Source organism: Rattus rattus, chromosome 7 (assembly GCF_011064425.1).
Source record: "Rattus rattus isolate New Zealand chromosome 7, Rrattus_CSIRO_v1, whole genome shotgun sequence".
Taxonomy (NCBI): domain Eukaryota; kingdom Metazoa; phylum Chordata; class Mammalia; order Rodentia; family Muridae; genus Rattus; species Rattus rattus.
In genome coordinates, this window is record NC_046160.1 from 23,904,494 (window position 1) to 23,919,995 (window position 15,502).

At 49.0% G+C, this 15,502-nt stretch overlaps 1 protein-coding gene across 1 annotated transcript in view; it reads left to right on the forward strand.

Annotated features, from left to right (window-relative positions):
- Nucleotides 1-13,839, forward strand: part of Hadha (hydroxyacyl-CoA dehydrogenase trifunctional multienzyme complex subunit alpha) — a 35,025-nt gene extending 21,186 nt beyond the window's left edge. The window contains exons 10-20 of the mRNA XM_032909051.1: nt 909-965; nt 3,241-3,350; nt 4,140-4,274; nt 6,524-6,695; nt 9,123-9,209; nt 10,142-10,282; nt 10,877-10,945; nt 11,656-11,851; nt 12,373-12,487; nt 12,991-13,136; nt 13,219-13,839. Coding sequence (XP_032764942.1) covers nt 909-965; nt 3,241-3,350; nt 4,140-4,274; nt 6,524-6,695; nt 9,123-9,209; nt 10,142-10,282; nt 10,877-10,945; nt 11,656-11,851; nt 12,373-12,487; nt 12,991-13,136; nt 13,219-13,364 — 1,374 coding nt within the window. The 3' untranslated portion in view covers nt 13,365-13,839. The remainder of the gene's footprint in view (nt 1-908; nt 966-3,240; nt 3,351-4,139; nt 4,275-6,523; nt 6,696-9,122; nt 9,210-10,141; nt 10,283-10,876; nt 10,946-11,655; nt 11,852-12,372; nt 12,488-12,990; nt 13,137-13,218) is intronic.
- Nucleotides 13,840-15,502: the final 1,663 nt, after the last annotated feature.

Sequence of the window (15,502 nt, forward strand, 5' to 3'; positions counted from 1 at the left end):
GTTATCAGTGCTCAGAGGCGACAGTCAGTAAGATGAAGTAGAGGCTCGCGGGCTCTGACCTGAAGGGGAGCACAGGGCAGGTGAAGGGAGCCGCAGGCCAGCAGCATGGGCAAAGTTATGGGGGCTGGACGTGTGAGGTTATTCAGGGAGCGTTTACTGAGACCCACTTCTGAAGGTGAACAGTGAGGTATCGGTGTGCAGCAAGACAGGCTAAAGTTAGTTTTAACAGGTGAGCAATAGTGAGCCGACCGGTTTTGCTTTGCCCTCTACTTTAGTTATTTCTCGGAAGTGGGTCAGAAAGGATTCGGAGAGATAAAATAGCGCTATCAGCCAGCTGTCTTGATAATGGAGGGTTGAAATCTGAATAGACTCTGAATACATTTAAGTAGGAACAGTCCTGCAAGGATGCTTCCCAAGCAGAGATAATGAGTTTAGACATTACAGGAAGCCAGCGTGAGAAATGTAGATCATCTGTTGTTTAAAGAATTTGGAATTTGTTTTGTTTCCTGTCATATCAAATAAATTATGGTGGTCGGGCTTGGGGTCATTCCTTTGTCCTTTCTACGTACCACCATGTATGGGATAGTGCCTACTCCAGATGTAAAGTTGGGTGGCATGGAGTTCCTGGTTAATGTGACTAACACGATTATGCACACATGAGAAGCACAGGAAAGCAAGCAGAAAGTGCTAGCCTTAGAGAGACGCTGAGAGAACAGTTTACGGTGCCCTTTCCTGCTGGGTTCAACAGCAGCTGAGGGACAGTTGATACAGGGTCTGCCCTTGCAAAGCAGGGTGTGTGACCTCCTGGGTGTGACACACAGCCTAATAAGACTGGTTATTTTACTCGGCATCACTTCACCTCTAACCATTATGTTGCAATACTGAACAATCACGTTTGTGGTTTTTAGGCTGTGAAGACTGGACTTGAGCAAGGAAATGATGCTGGCTATCTTGCCGAATCAGAGGTAAAATGATCTTCTCCAGTTTAATTGTAGATCACTAAAGACCCAAAGCTCCATTTAAAGCTGAAAATGTTATACTATTTTAAATCATCCTGTATATGAAACCTAGTACATGTTTTATTTACGGTGGTCATTCTTCTGATTACTCTGTGACTAAGTGGCATGAGAGTGGGACGGTGTCTGCAGTGCTCAAGACTGCTCAGTGATGAGAGTGGGTGTAATGGGAGCAGGGAGCAGCCACTCTTTCTCACTCAGTCATGTGAACGCCTTTAGTCTGCACTAGGGCTGATTTTGTTATGACAAAATGCATATATGTGAGTGAGCTGGGGATATAAGTCAGTGTAGAACAACTGCTTATAGTATGTGCGAGATCTAGGTCCAACCCCAGTACTAGAGAAGTCGGGGAAAGCAAACACTGATTTACATGTATAGTTTACTAAGGCTTAGAGATTTCATTTTTATTGAATTAGAAAAGACTCTTGCAATCACACACAAAGAAGCATGTGTTGACTAGTCTTACCCTTTCTCGTTTCTCAAACGTTAATGGCGTGCCAGATTTAAGGGAGTGGTATGGTAATTTAAGTTTTATGCAGTCCTTGAAGACTTTGCTAATAGGATAGCAGGTAACCCAAAGAGCTAAGGGAACACTCTGGTTCCTCATGGATTGCTCATACTTTCCCCATACTTCAAAGATCATAAGCAGGTATACATACACAGATATATGTACATAGAAGCATATGGCTCACAATCAGTAATGTCCTCACTGCATGAAGTTGGCCCTCCCACAACTACAGTCCTATATGCACTACTGAACAAACACATTCAGGAAGGAGGATGTTAGGATAAAGAGGGGTCAAGAGAGAGTGGGAGGGCAGTGGGGTACATATTGTTGATGTATTATATACATACAAAATGTAAAATTGCATTCTCCTGAATATATAGTGTTGTTAGTGACTAAGTATACATAATATTTGCCTTCTATTAGGTATTATAGTTAATCTAGACTCAACTTGAAATATAGAGAATGTACACATACTGTATTATTTTATGTAAAGAACTTGAGAATTTGTGCATTATGTCTCTCCTAAGGTCCTAAAACCAGTGTTTGTATGGATTCCAAGGAGTGGCCATACTTGACTGTGTGTGTGTGTGTGTGTGTGTGTGTGTGTGTGTGTGTGTGTATACATATATACTTTTTTACATATATGCATATATGTATACTTTTTATATAAAACCACTTATCAAAACCTATTGAATTCATGACCTGATAGCTCTTTACCCATAGTTTGAATCCTTAGGCTATCCAAACAGAACATGCTATTTCCTGATTGAGCGTAGCATTGAATGTGCAGGTCATTATTTCCTGCTGTTAATGTGTTAATAAGCAATGTTATCAGAGAGAGTCTTTCTTTGCACTGTTTGAACCCCACAATTGTGCCTGTGTGTGCTAGCAGTGTTAGTGCTAACACTGCTGTATAGCGATGGAGTCTGGTCCACAATTTCACTAGTGCTCGTATCAATCCTCATAACAGCACTGTGAACTAGGCATCCATTTCCTGTTTAAATCGTGAGGAAAGCTTGACAGTAGGGCAAGACCAGGGTGCAAATCCAACTGTGCTGGGAACCACTAAAGTGGGACTCGTCCTTAATGCTGAGACACTTGTAAAGTAGCAGTGGGAATGGTGCTGGACCACCTGCTGCAGTGGAAAGAAAACTGAAGTCACTCAGACTCTACTCAAGGTCTGCCTTAGGCTGTATGGCCCTAGCCACTGGACCCCTTCTCAGTCTGCCACTGCAGCCGGTCAGTGGAGGAATGGTGAGAATCCATCTGGACCTGAGACTCAACCACTGGCAAAGGTTATCACTTCTCGGCTGTACGAGTCTGGGAGCTGTCACATCAAAACCTCCTTCAAGGCCAGGTGTAGTAGCAGAAGCAGGTGGGTCTCTGAGTTTGAGGCCAGCCTGCTCCACAGAGTGAGTTCCAGGACAGCCAGGGCTACACAGAAAAACCCTGGGGTTTTGTTTGTTTGTTTGTTTTTGTTTTTTTAAACTACTAAATTAAACAAAACAAATTTAAACCAACCCTCCCTCAAAGCATCGGTGAGACGTGCCCCAGAGGAGGACAGTGAAGAGGAACCAGCAGCAGAGGTCCCCAAGCTGCAGCACCTGTGGAACTAAGGCACTGGGTGCTCCCTCTGCTTTGCAGAGGACGTGACGGAGGAGTCCCATCACCAGGACCCCAGAGTTCCACCTTTCCTTCTTTCTTTTTGCCTTTCAGAAATTTGGAGAGCTTGCATTGACCAAAGAATCAAAAGCCCTGATGGGGCTTTATAACGGCCAGGTCCTGTGCAAGAAAAATAAATTTGGAGTGCCACAGAAGACTGTTCAGTAAGCCGCCCTGCCTAGGAGGCCTGAGAATTTGCTCTGCAGCAAGTGTGTAGGCATCCACAGAACTAGATTAGCCCTCAGCCTCTTCTGCCCTGGGCAGCCGGGCCTTTATTCCAAGTACATTCTTGTTTTCAGAGCCTAGTTTTCTCTAAGGCCTTCTAGCAGCTTTCTAGAACTTCTCATCTCGGGATGATCCCCTGGCAGTCTGGTTTAGTTCTCACATCTCAGAGCTAAGGCACACTCCGCCTGGCATGCAGGAGCTCCAAGTTCAATTGCCAGCACCACACAAACCAGATAGGATGATGCAAGACTCTTAGCCCTGCACTCATGAGGGTGAGAAGTTCAAAGTCATCCTTTTCATGGTGAGTTCAAGGCCAACCTCAGCTACACAAGACTTGTCTCAAAAGAAAAAGAAAACACAGAAGCTACTAGTAAGGAGACTGAAGTACCCTGACTAGGGCAGTAAATCTTGGGAGAAAGGAGAATGACAGGAAATGCTAAAGTCACTATGAAGCTATCAGACAGACTAGTCTTCAGACTTGCCTTGGTTTCCCGTGCTTGGAGCAGCTGAGAGCTGGTTTAGTTCTGCCTTCATGGAAAGACTAAGTTTTTGAACCCAGTGAATTTTACATTAGTCTTTAAAGATCAAAAGTTTATTGTAGATGGAAATCATCACAAGCTCTTGTACTGTGGCTGTGGTGGTTGGTTCATTGCCTCACAGCTTGGGTAGTATTTCCCAGCGAATGTGCCTGAGATGTTCACCGGAACCCTTTGATCCCGTCCCTCCAGGCAGCTAGCCATCCTTGGCGCAGGGCTGATGGGGGCTGGCATTGCCCAGGTCTCTGTGGACAAGGGACTGAAAACTCTTCTTAAAGACACTACAGTGACAGGGCTGGGCCGGGGACAGCAACAAGTGTTCAAAGGGTAAGTGGCCTGTTTGTGCCAGGAGGTGGGCTGTTTCTGGGGCAGGGGTGACGGCTTTGGTTTGTCTTGTTTTCATCACGGGTCCTTTGCCTGAACATAATGGGCCCCATACTCTATAGTTTTACCAAAGTTTCCTTTGATTTTTTTCAGAAATACTAATTATTCTTTCAACTCTTTTTCTCGTTAATAAATATCATAGGTCATGGGCCTTTGAATGTTTCCTTATTAGTAGATATTTTAAATGCCATTTTATTTTATCCTTTGGTATGAAACTAGTAATTCCCGGGTGTGTTTAGCTAAGGTTTGCATGTAGTCGCCCTGGTGGAATGGATCATGAAACCTGCACAGCTCTTCAGGCAGGGCTCAGGAAGGGTGTGCGAGAGCATGCGCTGGGCACAGGAGGTAAAGGCAGGGCTGGCAGAGGGCTCTCCAGCCCGCTTTCCTGACCAGAGTGACACAGCAGGGCCCTTGCCAGTGAGCCAGATGCTCGAGGCCTGCAGACCATCCCCATATCTGCAGCAAAACACCCATACTAAGAAGTATAAATAAAGGGGAAACAAATGTTTTAAAATAAAACAGGATGACTGTTTTCCACCCACCCAGTCCCCTCTCACATGGATGTGCCAGTTTGCTGAGAAGAAATGGCGTCAGCTCAGCCAAACTGAGGCTGTTTTTCAGTCCAGTGTTCTGCACAGACATGATGGGTTAGCTGGCTACATTAGACCATCCTGCCTGGGACTTTTTGCTGAGTGAGGGAGGGTATGAGTTTCCCAAGTGGATTGTGTACCTGGAGCTCATTGTCCTCCTCCTTCTGCATGTGCACTGCTACCAGTGCTGGCCAGGGCCTGGCAGGTTGGTGATGTTGCCAGATTACAGTGTAAAATAAAAAGGAGGTGCAGCAGGTGTATGCACCAACACCCAGGCCTCCCACTTCAGCATGTCCTGCAGTCACCAGAATGAAGAGCTGTCACCGTAGGATAGCCTCATCCCTGACTTGTGGTGATACTTCCATTTTCGTCTTAGGCCTGGTGAGTGCCACTCACAGCACTGCTGGCCTGGGACCTGTTTTCTTTCCCTTCCTGGAAACAGTCTAACTCAGCATCGAGTCAGTCACTGCTGTTAGCACTTAACCTGCTGTGGCTAGCTATAAGAAGGCCACCTATGAGGGGTTGGGATTTAGCTCAGCGATAGAGCCGCTTGCCTCAGCGCATGGCCCTGGGTTGATCCCCAGCTCAAAAAAAAAAAGAAGAAAAAAAAAAAAAAAAAAAAAAAAGGCCGCCTATGCTTTTAAGGCCTTTATTGGACAAAAAAATGTTTTTGTATGCATTGGTATTTTGCCTATATGTATGTCTGTCTGTGTGGGAGTGTTAGATCCTCTGCAACTGGGGTTACAGACAGTTGTGAGCTGCCATGTGGGTGCTGGGAATTGAACCCAGGTCCTTTGGGAGAGCAGCCAGTGCTCTTCATTGTTCAGCCATCTTCTCCCCAGCCCCTTACTGGACACTTCTGTGAACTTAGCTGTGACTTTAGTTTTTCTTTTACTTAAGCGAGTTAGTGAATGGGTTTTCAATTCATTCAGAAGAACATTCTCTTATTTATTCTGAAAAGTATGGTTAAGATGAACCTAAAACTAGTCTCTTATTCCTTGGCAATAAAAAAGATTCAGTAACTGAGTAAAACAATCCTTAGTGGTTCTCCCCGGGAAAAGACAAGTTCACTCAGTGTGTGACTTGTGTACTGAGAGGAAGTGGATTGGCAGCTGGAAAACCTCCCTGGTCTGGAGATGTAGCTCAGTGTGAGAATGCATGCGAAGGCCCTGGGTTCAGTCCCCTGCGCTGGGGTTGTGGGGCAGTGGGAGAGGGGACAGTGCTCAGCCTCTGTCCTCTCGATTGTTAGAGAACAGCATAAAGGGTACAGAGGTATTAACACCTGCTGGTCTGGGACATGGTGGCAGGAGCCACCCTTCGCCAGTCTCACCCTAGACTCGTATATTCACCGTCCTCTTGACGGCAACCCCGTTTTGTGAGGATTAAAGCTGTGAAGAGAGGCCTTTGGTGGATGAGAGCCTGTGTGCCTGGAGTCCAACTTGACTAATCACCTCCCTCACTAGCCACTTAACCCCAAGTCCCTCTGAACTCAACCTCTTCAAAATGGCCGTGACGACACACCCTCACAAGGTGGCCGAGGCCACACAGCAGCTGTGTGGCCGCCAGCCTCTGCTTCCTGCTCTAAGAGTGTGTTCTCTCTAGACTGAATGACAAGGTAAAGAAGAAGGCACTCACATCCTTCGAAAGGGACTCCATCTTCAGCAACCTGATCGGGCAGCTCGACTACAAGGGCTTCGAGAAGGTTGACATGGTGATTGAGGCTGTCTTCGAGGACCTTGCTGTTAAGCACAAAGTGTTAAAGGAAGTGGAAAGCGTAAGTAAGGGCTCGTCGCACCTGCATCCCAGAGGACACTGAGCTGGGAGGGTAGACACGAGCCATAGAGCATGTGTGGTGGTCAGAGGGTAACTTTCAGGAATCATTTCTCTCCCCACCATGTGGGTCCCAGGGATCAAATCCAGGTTGTCAGGCTTGGCAGCAAGTGCCTTACCCACTGAGCAGTCTTGTGGCCTCAAATATAAGTGTGTGTGTATCAGGAAGCTCAGGTCTGAATCCTAAGGGAAGAAAAGTAAGTGCCTTCCACTCCTACGCACAGGTATTGAAGTGGAGATGGGGGAGGTTACCAGCTGTCCAGATAGCCTTGTGGAGCACGGCCAGGTCCTGGCTGTGAGCTGTAATCAGGCGTCTTCATGTCTGGGTAGCAAAGGGAGCCAAGGACCTGTTCTCCAGGCTATGTCATGTGCTCCTCTGTAGTGGCGCTCCTTGGATCCTGCCCGTGTCCTAAAAGCCCATTCTTGAGACGGTGTGACATGAACAAAATGTGTACCTCATGTGGGTGATAAGAAAGAAAGGAAAGACAGACAGACAGACAAACAGGGGCCTAGAAAAGGAGAAATGACTGTAATCCAAGCATGAGAAAGACCACAGCCAGACTAGACTAGTGAGTGGTATTGATCTGGCAACTCTGGTGCCTGTGGCTGTGAACTGCGGTGAAGCAGGCAGTGTTCCTAAGGCCACCTACATGGTGTCTCACAACCATCCATTGTGGGATCTGATGCCCTCTTCTGGTGAGCTGGTGTATGTGCAGACCGGTCACCCGTACATTAATAAATACATCTTTAAAAAGAAGAAAGAAAAGAGGGGAAATCCAAAGCGTGAGGAGGAAGAGCTCCAGCACAGCATCATGCCTGTCTTCTTACCCGGTCTAATGCTGGTTTTAAGAAAATTTCCAAGCTGAGTCAATTTAAAGTAGTAGTTTCTTACCCACTATAGAACTAAACAAACTGTTCCTGACATTCTTCACAAGACAGTTTCTAGATGCTTCCCTGTCCTTCCGTCTCGGTCATTTTCCTCTATCTCATGGAGGAAACATTGTTGAGAAGCATCCCTTGAATTCCTCCCCTTTTCACAGTCTGCAGTGTGGACAGGTCCTGTGGACAGCGCCCTAAACACCAATGTTTCCAGGGCCTCCTCCCATAGCCAGAACGTCTTCACAGCAAGGTCCTCCGAGAGCAAGAGTGGTAGCTGCAGAACCACAGCAAGGCCTGAGGCCAACAGCCACGCTTCTGTTTAGCCCTGATTTACAGCGTGGGACATAGGAAGAAAGGCATGGGTGGCCAGGGAGATAGAATTTGCTCTTCCTAGAGTAGAGGATATATATACCTCCTAGACTGGCCTTGAACTCACTATGTAGCCAAGGACGGTCTTGAATTTCAGATCCTGCTGCCTCCTCCCAAGTGCTAGGATGACTGGCACGCGGCACTGTACCCAGTTCATGTGGTCCTGGGGACCCAGCCCCGGGCTTCCTGCATGGGAGGCAAGCAGTCCACCTGCTGAGCTACACCTCTAGCCCCAAGAGCGCCTTTCTCTCACCCTGGATACCATGCTAACGGCTCAGAGAGCATGTCCACTGTCACAGGCACTCCGCACGGCCAGCTCCCATTCTACTCTGGTGGTTAAAACCATAGGATCCTCCTCACAAGCCAGGCTTTGCCCATCAACGCCTGTACAGCTCTTTGCTTTCTTCTTTTTTAAAACAAGGTGAATTTTAATAATTCATCTTTATCTGTCATAATTGACATTTTATACTCAGCTTCTCAGTGTGTTAAATTTGTCTTCAGCCTTGACTCTACTCTAGTGTTTGCATTCGTCTGTGCCAGATTTGTGCAAATTTAACAGAGGTACCTTCCATATTTTTCACCCAAGTGTCAAAAAACTTGAATAAGTTGAGATCAGAGCCAGAAAGCTGAGCATCCTGTGTTAGGGACAGTGCAGGGGCAAGTGACTAAAGCTAACAGTTGGTAGAATTCGTGTGCCGCACGCATAATTACAGTGGACACTGCCCTTCGGTGACTCTTAGATGAAGGAAGTATACACTTTCTGGCTTAGGAAAGGTGAGCAGGGGTAGGGAATGGTGTGTTCTTCCAGACTTGAGAGCACCCAGGCCCCACCTTGACTGAAACCTACTTCAGCTCATCCTTCTGGCGTTTGTGTAAGACATGTTTACCCAAGCGTTGAGATGTGGTCTGCAGGACAGGACAGGCCATCAGTAGAAGACGACTCAGTTAAGAGAACAAGGTTTTCACAAAACCTTTTAGGTAACTCACAGTGTCTGAGCAAGTTGTATCTGTGGTGTGAGCAAGTATGGAGGGAGAGCAGGCTGGGCCCGGGCATCACTCTGTTGTGCTGTGACTGTCATCTCTAGGCCCACCTGACAGGTTCTCACATGCTTCTCCCCTGCAGGTGACTCCAGAACACTGTATCTTCGCCAGCAACACATCTGCTCTCCCAATCAGTCAAATTGCTTCTGTGAGCCAAAGGCCTGAGAAGGTAAACCAGACAGAGAGCCTCAAACAGTGGCCGGCTGCAGTCTCACTGGCTGAAATCTTAGAGTATGAACGAAGAGAAGACCAGTGTAGATTATGAAATGGCCACAGAAAACCGAATGCCGTGCTCTACTGGTGTAGGAGAGGTGGACTGTAGCTTAGAACACCTTGGTGGCTGGTGTGCATCCCTCATGGCACCTACTTTCAAGTGTAGATAGATATAAAGTTACTGACGTTAGAATCGTATTAAATGCTAGGACTGGGCTGGAGAGATGGCTCAGCAGTTAAGAGCACTGACTGCTCTTCCAGAGGTCCTGGGTTCAATTCCCAGCAACTACATGGTGGCTCACAACCATCTATAGTGGAATCCAATGTCCTCTTCTGGTGTGTCTGAAAATAGTGACAGTGTATTCACACGCCTGAAATAAATAAATCTAAAAAAAAAAGGCTAGGCCCTTTACCAAGAAGCAATGTGCTGTTCAGCTACAGTACTGTGTGGTAGCTGCCTAGGCTGGGTGAGACTCCAGCTCCAGGCCTAGGAATGGAGGACCAGGGCTGGGGGACTACAGCCTCACGCTGAACCTCCCACCCAGGATGTGAAAGTACTACATCTAAAGTACTTCCACTGAGTATTCGGAATGCTGCCTAGAAGGTTATCTTTGCTTAAGCAGGTTCAGGAAGAATGCAGTCATTAAAGGAAAAAAGCCTCACTTCTCCAGAGGATACCAGTTGCTTCAACTGAGCCGACAGACAGACTGGAAATAACAAAATAGTCTCTAAGCAGCTAAGGTTGCTAGTACTAAGTCTGTTCTTCCTCCTCACGCAGCGTGTGGCTGTAGCACCCAACCTCTGCCTGGATGAGCAGTGTCTCCCTAGGGACCCAGGGAGTGGCCTCCCACAGCACTGGTAATCTGTTGGTTGTGGCTCCCTCACCAGGTGATCGGCATGCACTACTTCTCTCCTGTGGACAAGATGCAGCTTCTAGAGATCATCACAACTGACAAAACCTCCAAGGACACAACAGCCTCTGCCGTGGCCGTGGGTCTCAAGCAGGGGAAGGTCATCATTGTGGTCAAGGTGAGGCCGAAGCAGCGGCAGGTGATGAAGTTCTGACACGATGTCTTGAGCCTCCAGATTTGTTCTAACTCTTCTAGGGGTTGGGGGGTACCAGCCTCTAAACCACTGTCCACTAGGTTATCTCCAGAATGGACAGTAGTACTGACTGTCCCGCTGAGGTAGGAGCAGTGCAGGAATGTCTAGGCTCTAGCAGATCCTCACTGGTGACTCCAGACCTCAGAGGTGACATGAAACCTAGACTGTGGGCTGGAGGGATGGCTCAGTGGTTAGGAGCACCGACTGCTCTTCCAGAGGTCCTGAGTTCAAATCCCAGCAACCACATGGTGGCTCACAACCATCTGTAAAGAGATCTGATGCCCTCTTCTGGTGTATCTGAAGACAGCTACAGTGTACTTATATATAATAAAGAATAAATCTTAAAAAAAAAAAAAAAAACCTAGACTGTTTGAGGTGGCTTTCTCTTCAGCATAACATTGAGCATTCTGATGAGAGCTTAGGTCAGCTGACGCTGTGAATGATGTCTGGGAAAGGGAGAGTGGGTGTGGTCGTGGGCAGCAAAGCAAGGCCATGAGCTTCCTTCCTTTCCATTGGCAGGATGGACCTGGCTTCTACACCACCAGGTGTCTTGCTCCCATGATGTCAGAAGTCATGAGAATCCTCCAGGTGGGTGCTATTCTACGGAATGTCCAAGGCCTTGTCATATCTTTTCTCTGTCCTCCAAACTGAAGATGTCCAGATGAGGGATAAGCTCCCCCAAGGTGTACTGCTGCTTTTCCCTAGAGGTCCTTTTGTGTCTCCCTCTCACACTGAGACAGGAAGTCCTGGGACTGAGACTATGCCCTTAGGCAAAGTGTTAACTCTGCTGGTCGCTCCCCTAGCATTGCAGGAGCCAAAGCCTCCCAGAATGCTCAGACTGATACACTGCTTCTGCATCCCTGGGGAGAGGACCTTCCATACCAGAGCCTACTTGGCCTGACTACCATTGTATGTGCTTCACACACACACACACACACACACACACACACTCTGTCCACTGTCCACCTGGGCCTTCCATGGCAAGGAGGACCCTCTTCACTGGGCACTTCCTTCCCTAGGCTCAGAATGGCAGCACTCAGTCTCTCAGTCCTGATAGCCATAGCATCTACTTAGTCCCGAGATTCAGAATCACAAGTGAGAAGGAACGGAGTGATCTGTATTCCTGTGGGACAGCGTCCACTTGTGCTTTCCTGGGTTAAGTGCTGGTTCTGGGCCTGGCCAAGTCATGTCCAAGAAAAGAAGTGGGCGCTGCCTTCGGGTCATGACAGGCAGCCCTTCTGTGGGGGACCTGGGATGGCTGTGCTCTGAGGCCTTTCCTTGTTTTACCTCCTGTTCAGGAAGGAGTTGACCCTAAGAAGCTGGACGCCTTGACCACAAGCTTCGGCTTCCCTGTGGGTGCTGCCACCCTGGCAGATGAAGTAGGCATAGATGTAGCACAGCACGTAGCAGAAGATCTAGGCAAAGCCTTCGGGGAGCGGTTTGGAGGTGGCAGCGTAGAACTGCTGAAACTGATGGTCTCCAGGGGCTTCTTGGGTGAGTAACCCCAGGACACAGGAGTTAGCTCTGAGCCGGTGGCTGAGAACAGAGAGGGGAGAGGAGGTTTCCCAAAGACAGATCCCTGGGCACAGGGACTCTCACAAGCTGGAGAAAGGCAGAGCCAAGGCTTAGAGGACTGCCATGTGTGCCACATAGACCAGCATATCCTCAGGAGCAAGTCCAGGCCTGGCCCTGGGGTCTGGTTGCCTGTGGGGAGAAGGTCAACCTTCCATTCAGATCATAGAAGTGAGGCTGCAGTGAAACCACTTTTAGGACCTAGACCTTCAGTTGTGCAGGGGTGGGCGTAGGCTGGCCTTTCCTATGCAGACTCAGCTTTCCCTGCACCAGAGCCTCCTCTCTCCTCTGCCAGTCTTCTGACCTTGGTTGAGTGGCTCAGTTGGCTGAGTGGAGGAGCTTAGGAGTGCAGCAGAGTGCTAGACGCTCTCAGCATCCAGCAGGGCCAGGGTTCTCAGCTAGGGTGAGGGGCAGTGACTAATGCAGTCTCTTTATTCTCTCAGGTCGCAAGTCTGGGAAAGGCTTCTACATCTATCAGTCGGGCTCAAAGAATAAGAATTTGAATTCTGAAATAGATAATATCTTGATAAACCTGAGGCTGCCTGCCAACCCCGAGGTGTAAGTTGATTTGAGTGACTTTGTCGGGAAGCGATGTTTCTTTTCGTAGCTCAAAGCCCCTCGGCCCCTTTCCTATTCTGTTTATGACCCAAAGCTGGCAAAGCAAACTCTGCACAGCTGAACTCCCACACATAACCCAGTTTCAGTTCCAGGTGAGAGTGGGCCAAGCCTGGGGACACCCTGCCTGCTCTGCCTTGCCTGCGAGGTGGATTGTGGGGGTGCCTGCACCCTCCTTCCTGTTTGTTTCCTTTGGGAACACGCTGCTGTTGCTGACTCCTCAGAAGGGGCAGTCGTCTCTCCTGTGCTAGGCCCTGCTTTGGATGCCCAGTTCACACCAGTTAGGGAAAGTAGCACCCCCTTACTCAATGGAAAGGACTTTCATCTTTCAGGATGGCATGGTTCACCCTGGCCACTGGCCTCACCCACACCCCATATGCTGTACCCCAGCTCCTCCCTTTCTTTTTCTAGCTAAATTCTCCTTCCTGCTCCCTTCTCCTCCTTAGCTCCTCTGATGAAGACATCCAGTACCGTGTGATAACAAGGTTTGTGAATGAGGCAGTCCTGTGCCTACAGGAAGGGATCCTAGCCACACCTGAAGAGGGAGACATCGGAGCAGTCTTTGGGCTTGGCTTTCCCCCTTGTCTCGGAGGTCAGTGTGCCCACTGGAAGTTGCCTTCCTTTATCCTTGTGCAGGTTACTGTCTCTTTCACTAAAGTCTTGTCTCTGCTCAGGGCCCTTCCGCTTTGTGGATCTGTATGGTGCTCAGAAGGTAGTGGACCGGCTCCAGAAGTATGAGTCTGCCTATGGGACACAGTTTACCCCGTGTCAGCTACTCCGCGACTATGCTTACAACTCTAGCAAGAAGTTCTACCAGTGAGCAGGCCGTCCCGTCCCACCCTGCCCCTCCACGTACTTGTACTATCCCCGACCCGGCAGTGCTGCTTCTCAGCCGCGCTGTCTAAATTATCAGGAAGCAGGAGAAAGACCGAGGCTAGCCTTGGATTTGCTCCTCCATCATAGTGCCTTCAGCCCTGGCCCGCTCTTCCTCCTGGTGAAGTCTGACTGTGAATTAAATGTTTGTACTTCATGTTGGAGGGTGAGCCCCACTGTGCTTCTTTTGCAAGCCCTGCCTGAGACCCCGATCAGCAGCCTAGAGTAACCCAGAACACCTGCTGCCTGTGCCTTCCGGGAGCCCAGTGGGGCCTGGGGTGCCAAGGGCATTTTCGCACCAAGCCAAACACAGGATAACAATAAAATCCAGACTGTCGGCCTCTGCCAGCCTGGTCTGTTTTCCTCTGCCTGCCCTTGTGTTTGAGCACCCCCATCAGTAATAAAGCCCTGTGCTCTGAGCATAAATGTGTTGGGAGATGGTGAGGCAGCTGCTTTAGACAGGGATTGTAATGTCAGAAAACAGACTTTCTGTGCTCATGCTTTAAGCCTGACCGCCTAAGTGCCTTGGCTGGGCGGCCCATGGCACAGTTGCAGCCCTGGTCAGGGAGTGAGGGAACAGTAGGGGCATGGTGTACCAGGATGCGAAAGATACTTCTCTCCCCAAACCATGTCCTCACTGTGCTGTTGTACACGTTCTTCTTGGCATGCCTCGCCCTGGCCTCTGAGGACGCCTGTGGGAGAGAGTTATGCAGAGGATGGAGCACTGGCCGCCTGTTTCAGAATCCTGCAAAACTGAGGAAGATGGATGTCCTCAGTCAGCTCACCTCACTTGTGTGGCCTGTTTGTCCCACCCCATCCCTCGGTGGCAGAGTTCTCACACTCTGGGAGAAGCAGGGCCTTGCCGTATAATGCTGGACTCCTAACTGGGTCCCACTGAGTCACTGGGCAGGTATGGAACCAATTCAGGTCCCTTCCAGCACTGCTGACTCTGCTCTGTCCCACTTGTAAGTGCTTCACATATTCCCACTGGGACAGGCAGACAGGAGCTCACCTCTGGCAACACTTGCAGTTCATTGCTAGGAAGACCAACCCTAAAGTTGGTCATCTCAAATGCATTTTCAGATGGCTGGAAGGCAAAGAATTGGTTGCATGCACCAAGGCCAAGCCTGGCTATCTGCTGTGCAGCTGACTAAGGGTGTCTCGGGAACTGGCAGAGCCTCAGTTACGCCAGACTCCAGTGGCACTGAGCTCTGACTTCTGGGTCTTCCCTACAAGCACGAGGGTATGAGCTCTGATAAAAATTCTTCGAGCAGCCCAGTGGTGGCTAACACCTTTAATCCCAGCACAGAGGCAGAGGAAGGTGCTTCTCTGGGAGTTCAACCCCTGTCTCAAAAAAGAAAAAGATTCTTGCAGGAGGGTGGGTTTTACAGGCCCCAGTGAGGACAGGATACACAGTGATACCCCGTGTGTATCCAGAGATGTAAGAGTAGGCCACCCGTACCATTCCAGAGCCCTTCCCTGCTTAGAGACACGCCCTTGGTCCTCACAGAAAGAATCAGCCAACACCGAGGGTCCTACTCTTGGACTACCCTGTGGTCTAGCCTTTATTTCCTTATTCCTTGAGGTTTCATTAAGTAACTGTGAGAAAACAAACAACACAGCATAAGGTTCTGTGTTTCCTTTTGAAAGGCACAGATGTGGGCCGGGCTTAACCATCCATAAAACACAAGAAATAAATATCTAGGTAGGCCAGGGAAGGCACACGAGAAAACTGCTACCTCTGGGGCCCTGACACCAGAGGACGTGAGTGGTTCTTGTTAGAGGTGCTGGAGAAGAGTGAGGGTGAGGTGCGTACATGAGCCAGGCCTCGAGCTGTCAAACAGGTCACCATACTTGAGGGTACAAAGAGCTGCTCTGAACCATGTGAATAAGTTCCTGGCTAAGCCACTCAACTGCCTTTTATCCAGTGACACACTGAGGAGGACACCAAAGTCCAGCAGAGCCACAGCTGATGGCAGGAGACTGGTAGGGCTCCTCTCCCTCAGAGACTAGGTCCTCAGACTGCCCTGTGGAAACCAACAGGCTATTTGTGATGGCAGGGACTCTGGTAACTGATTCACCAGG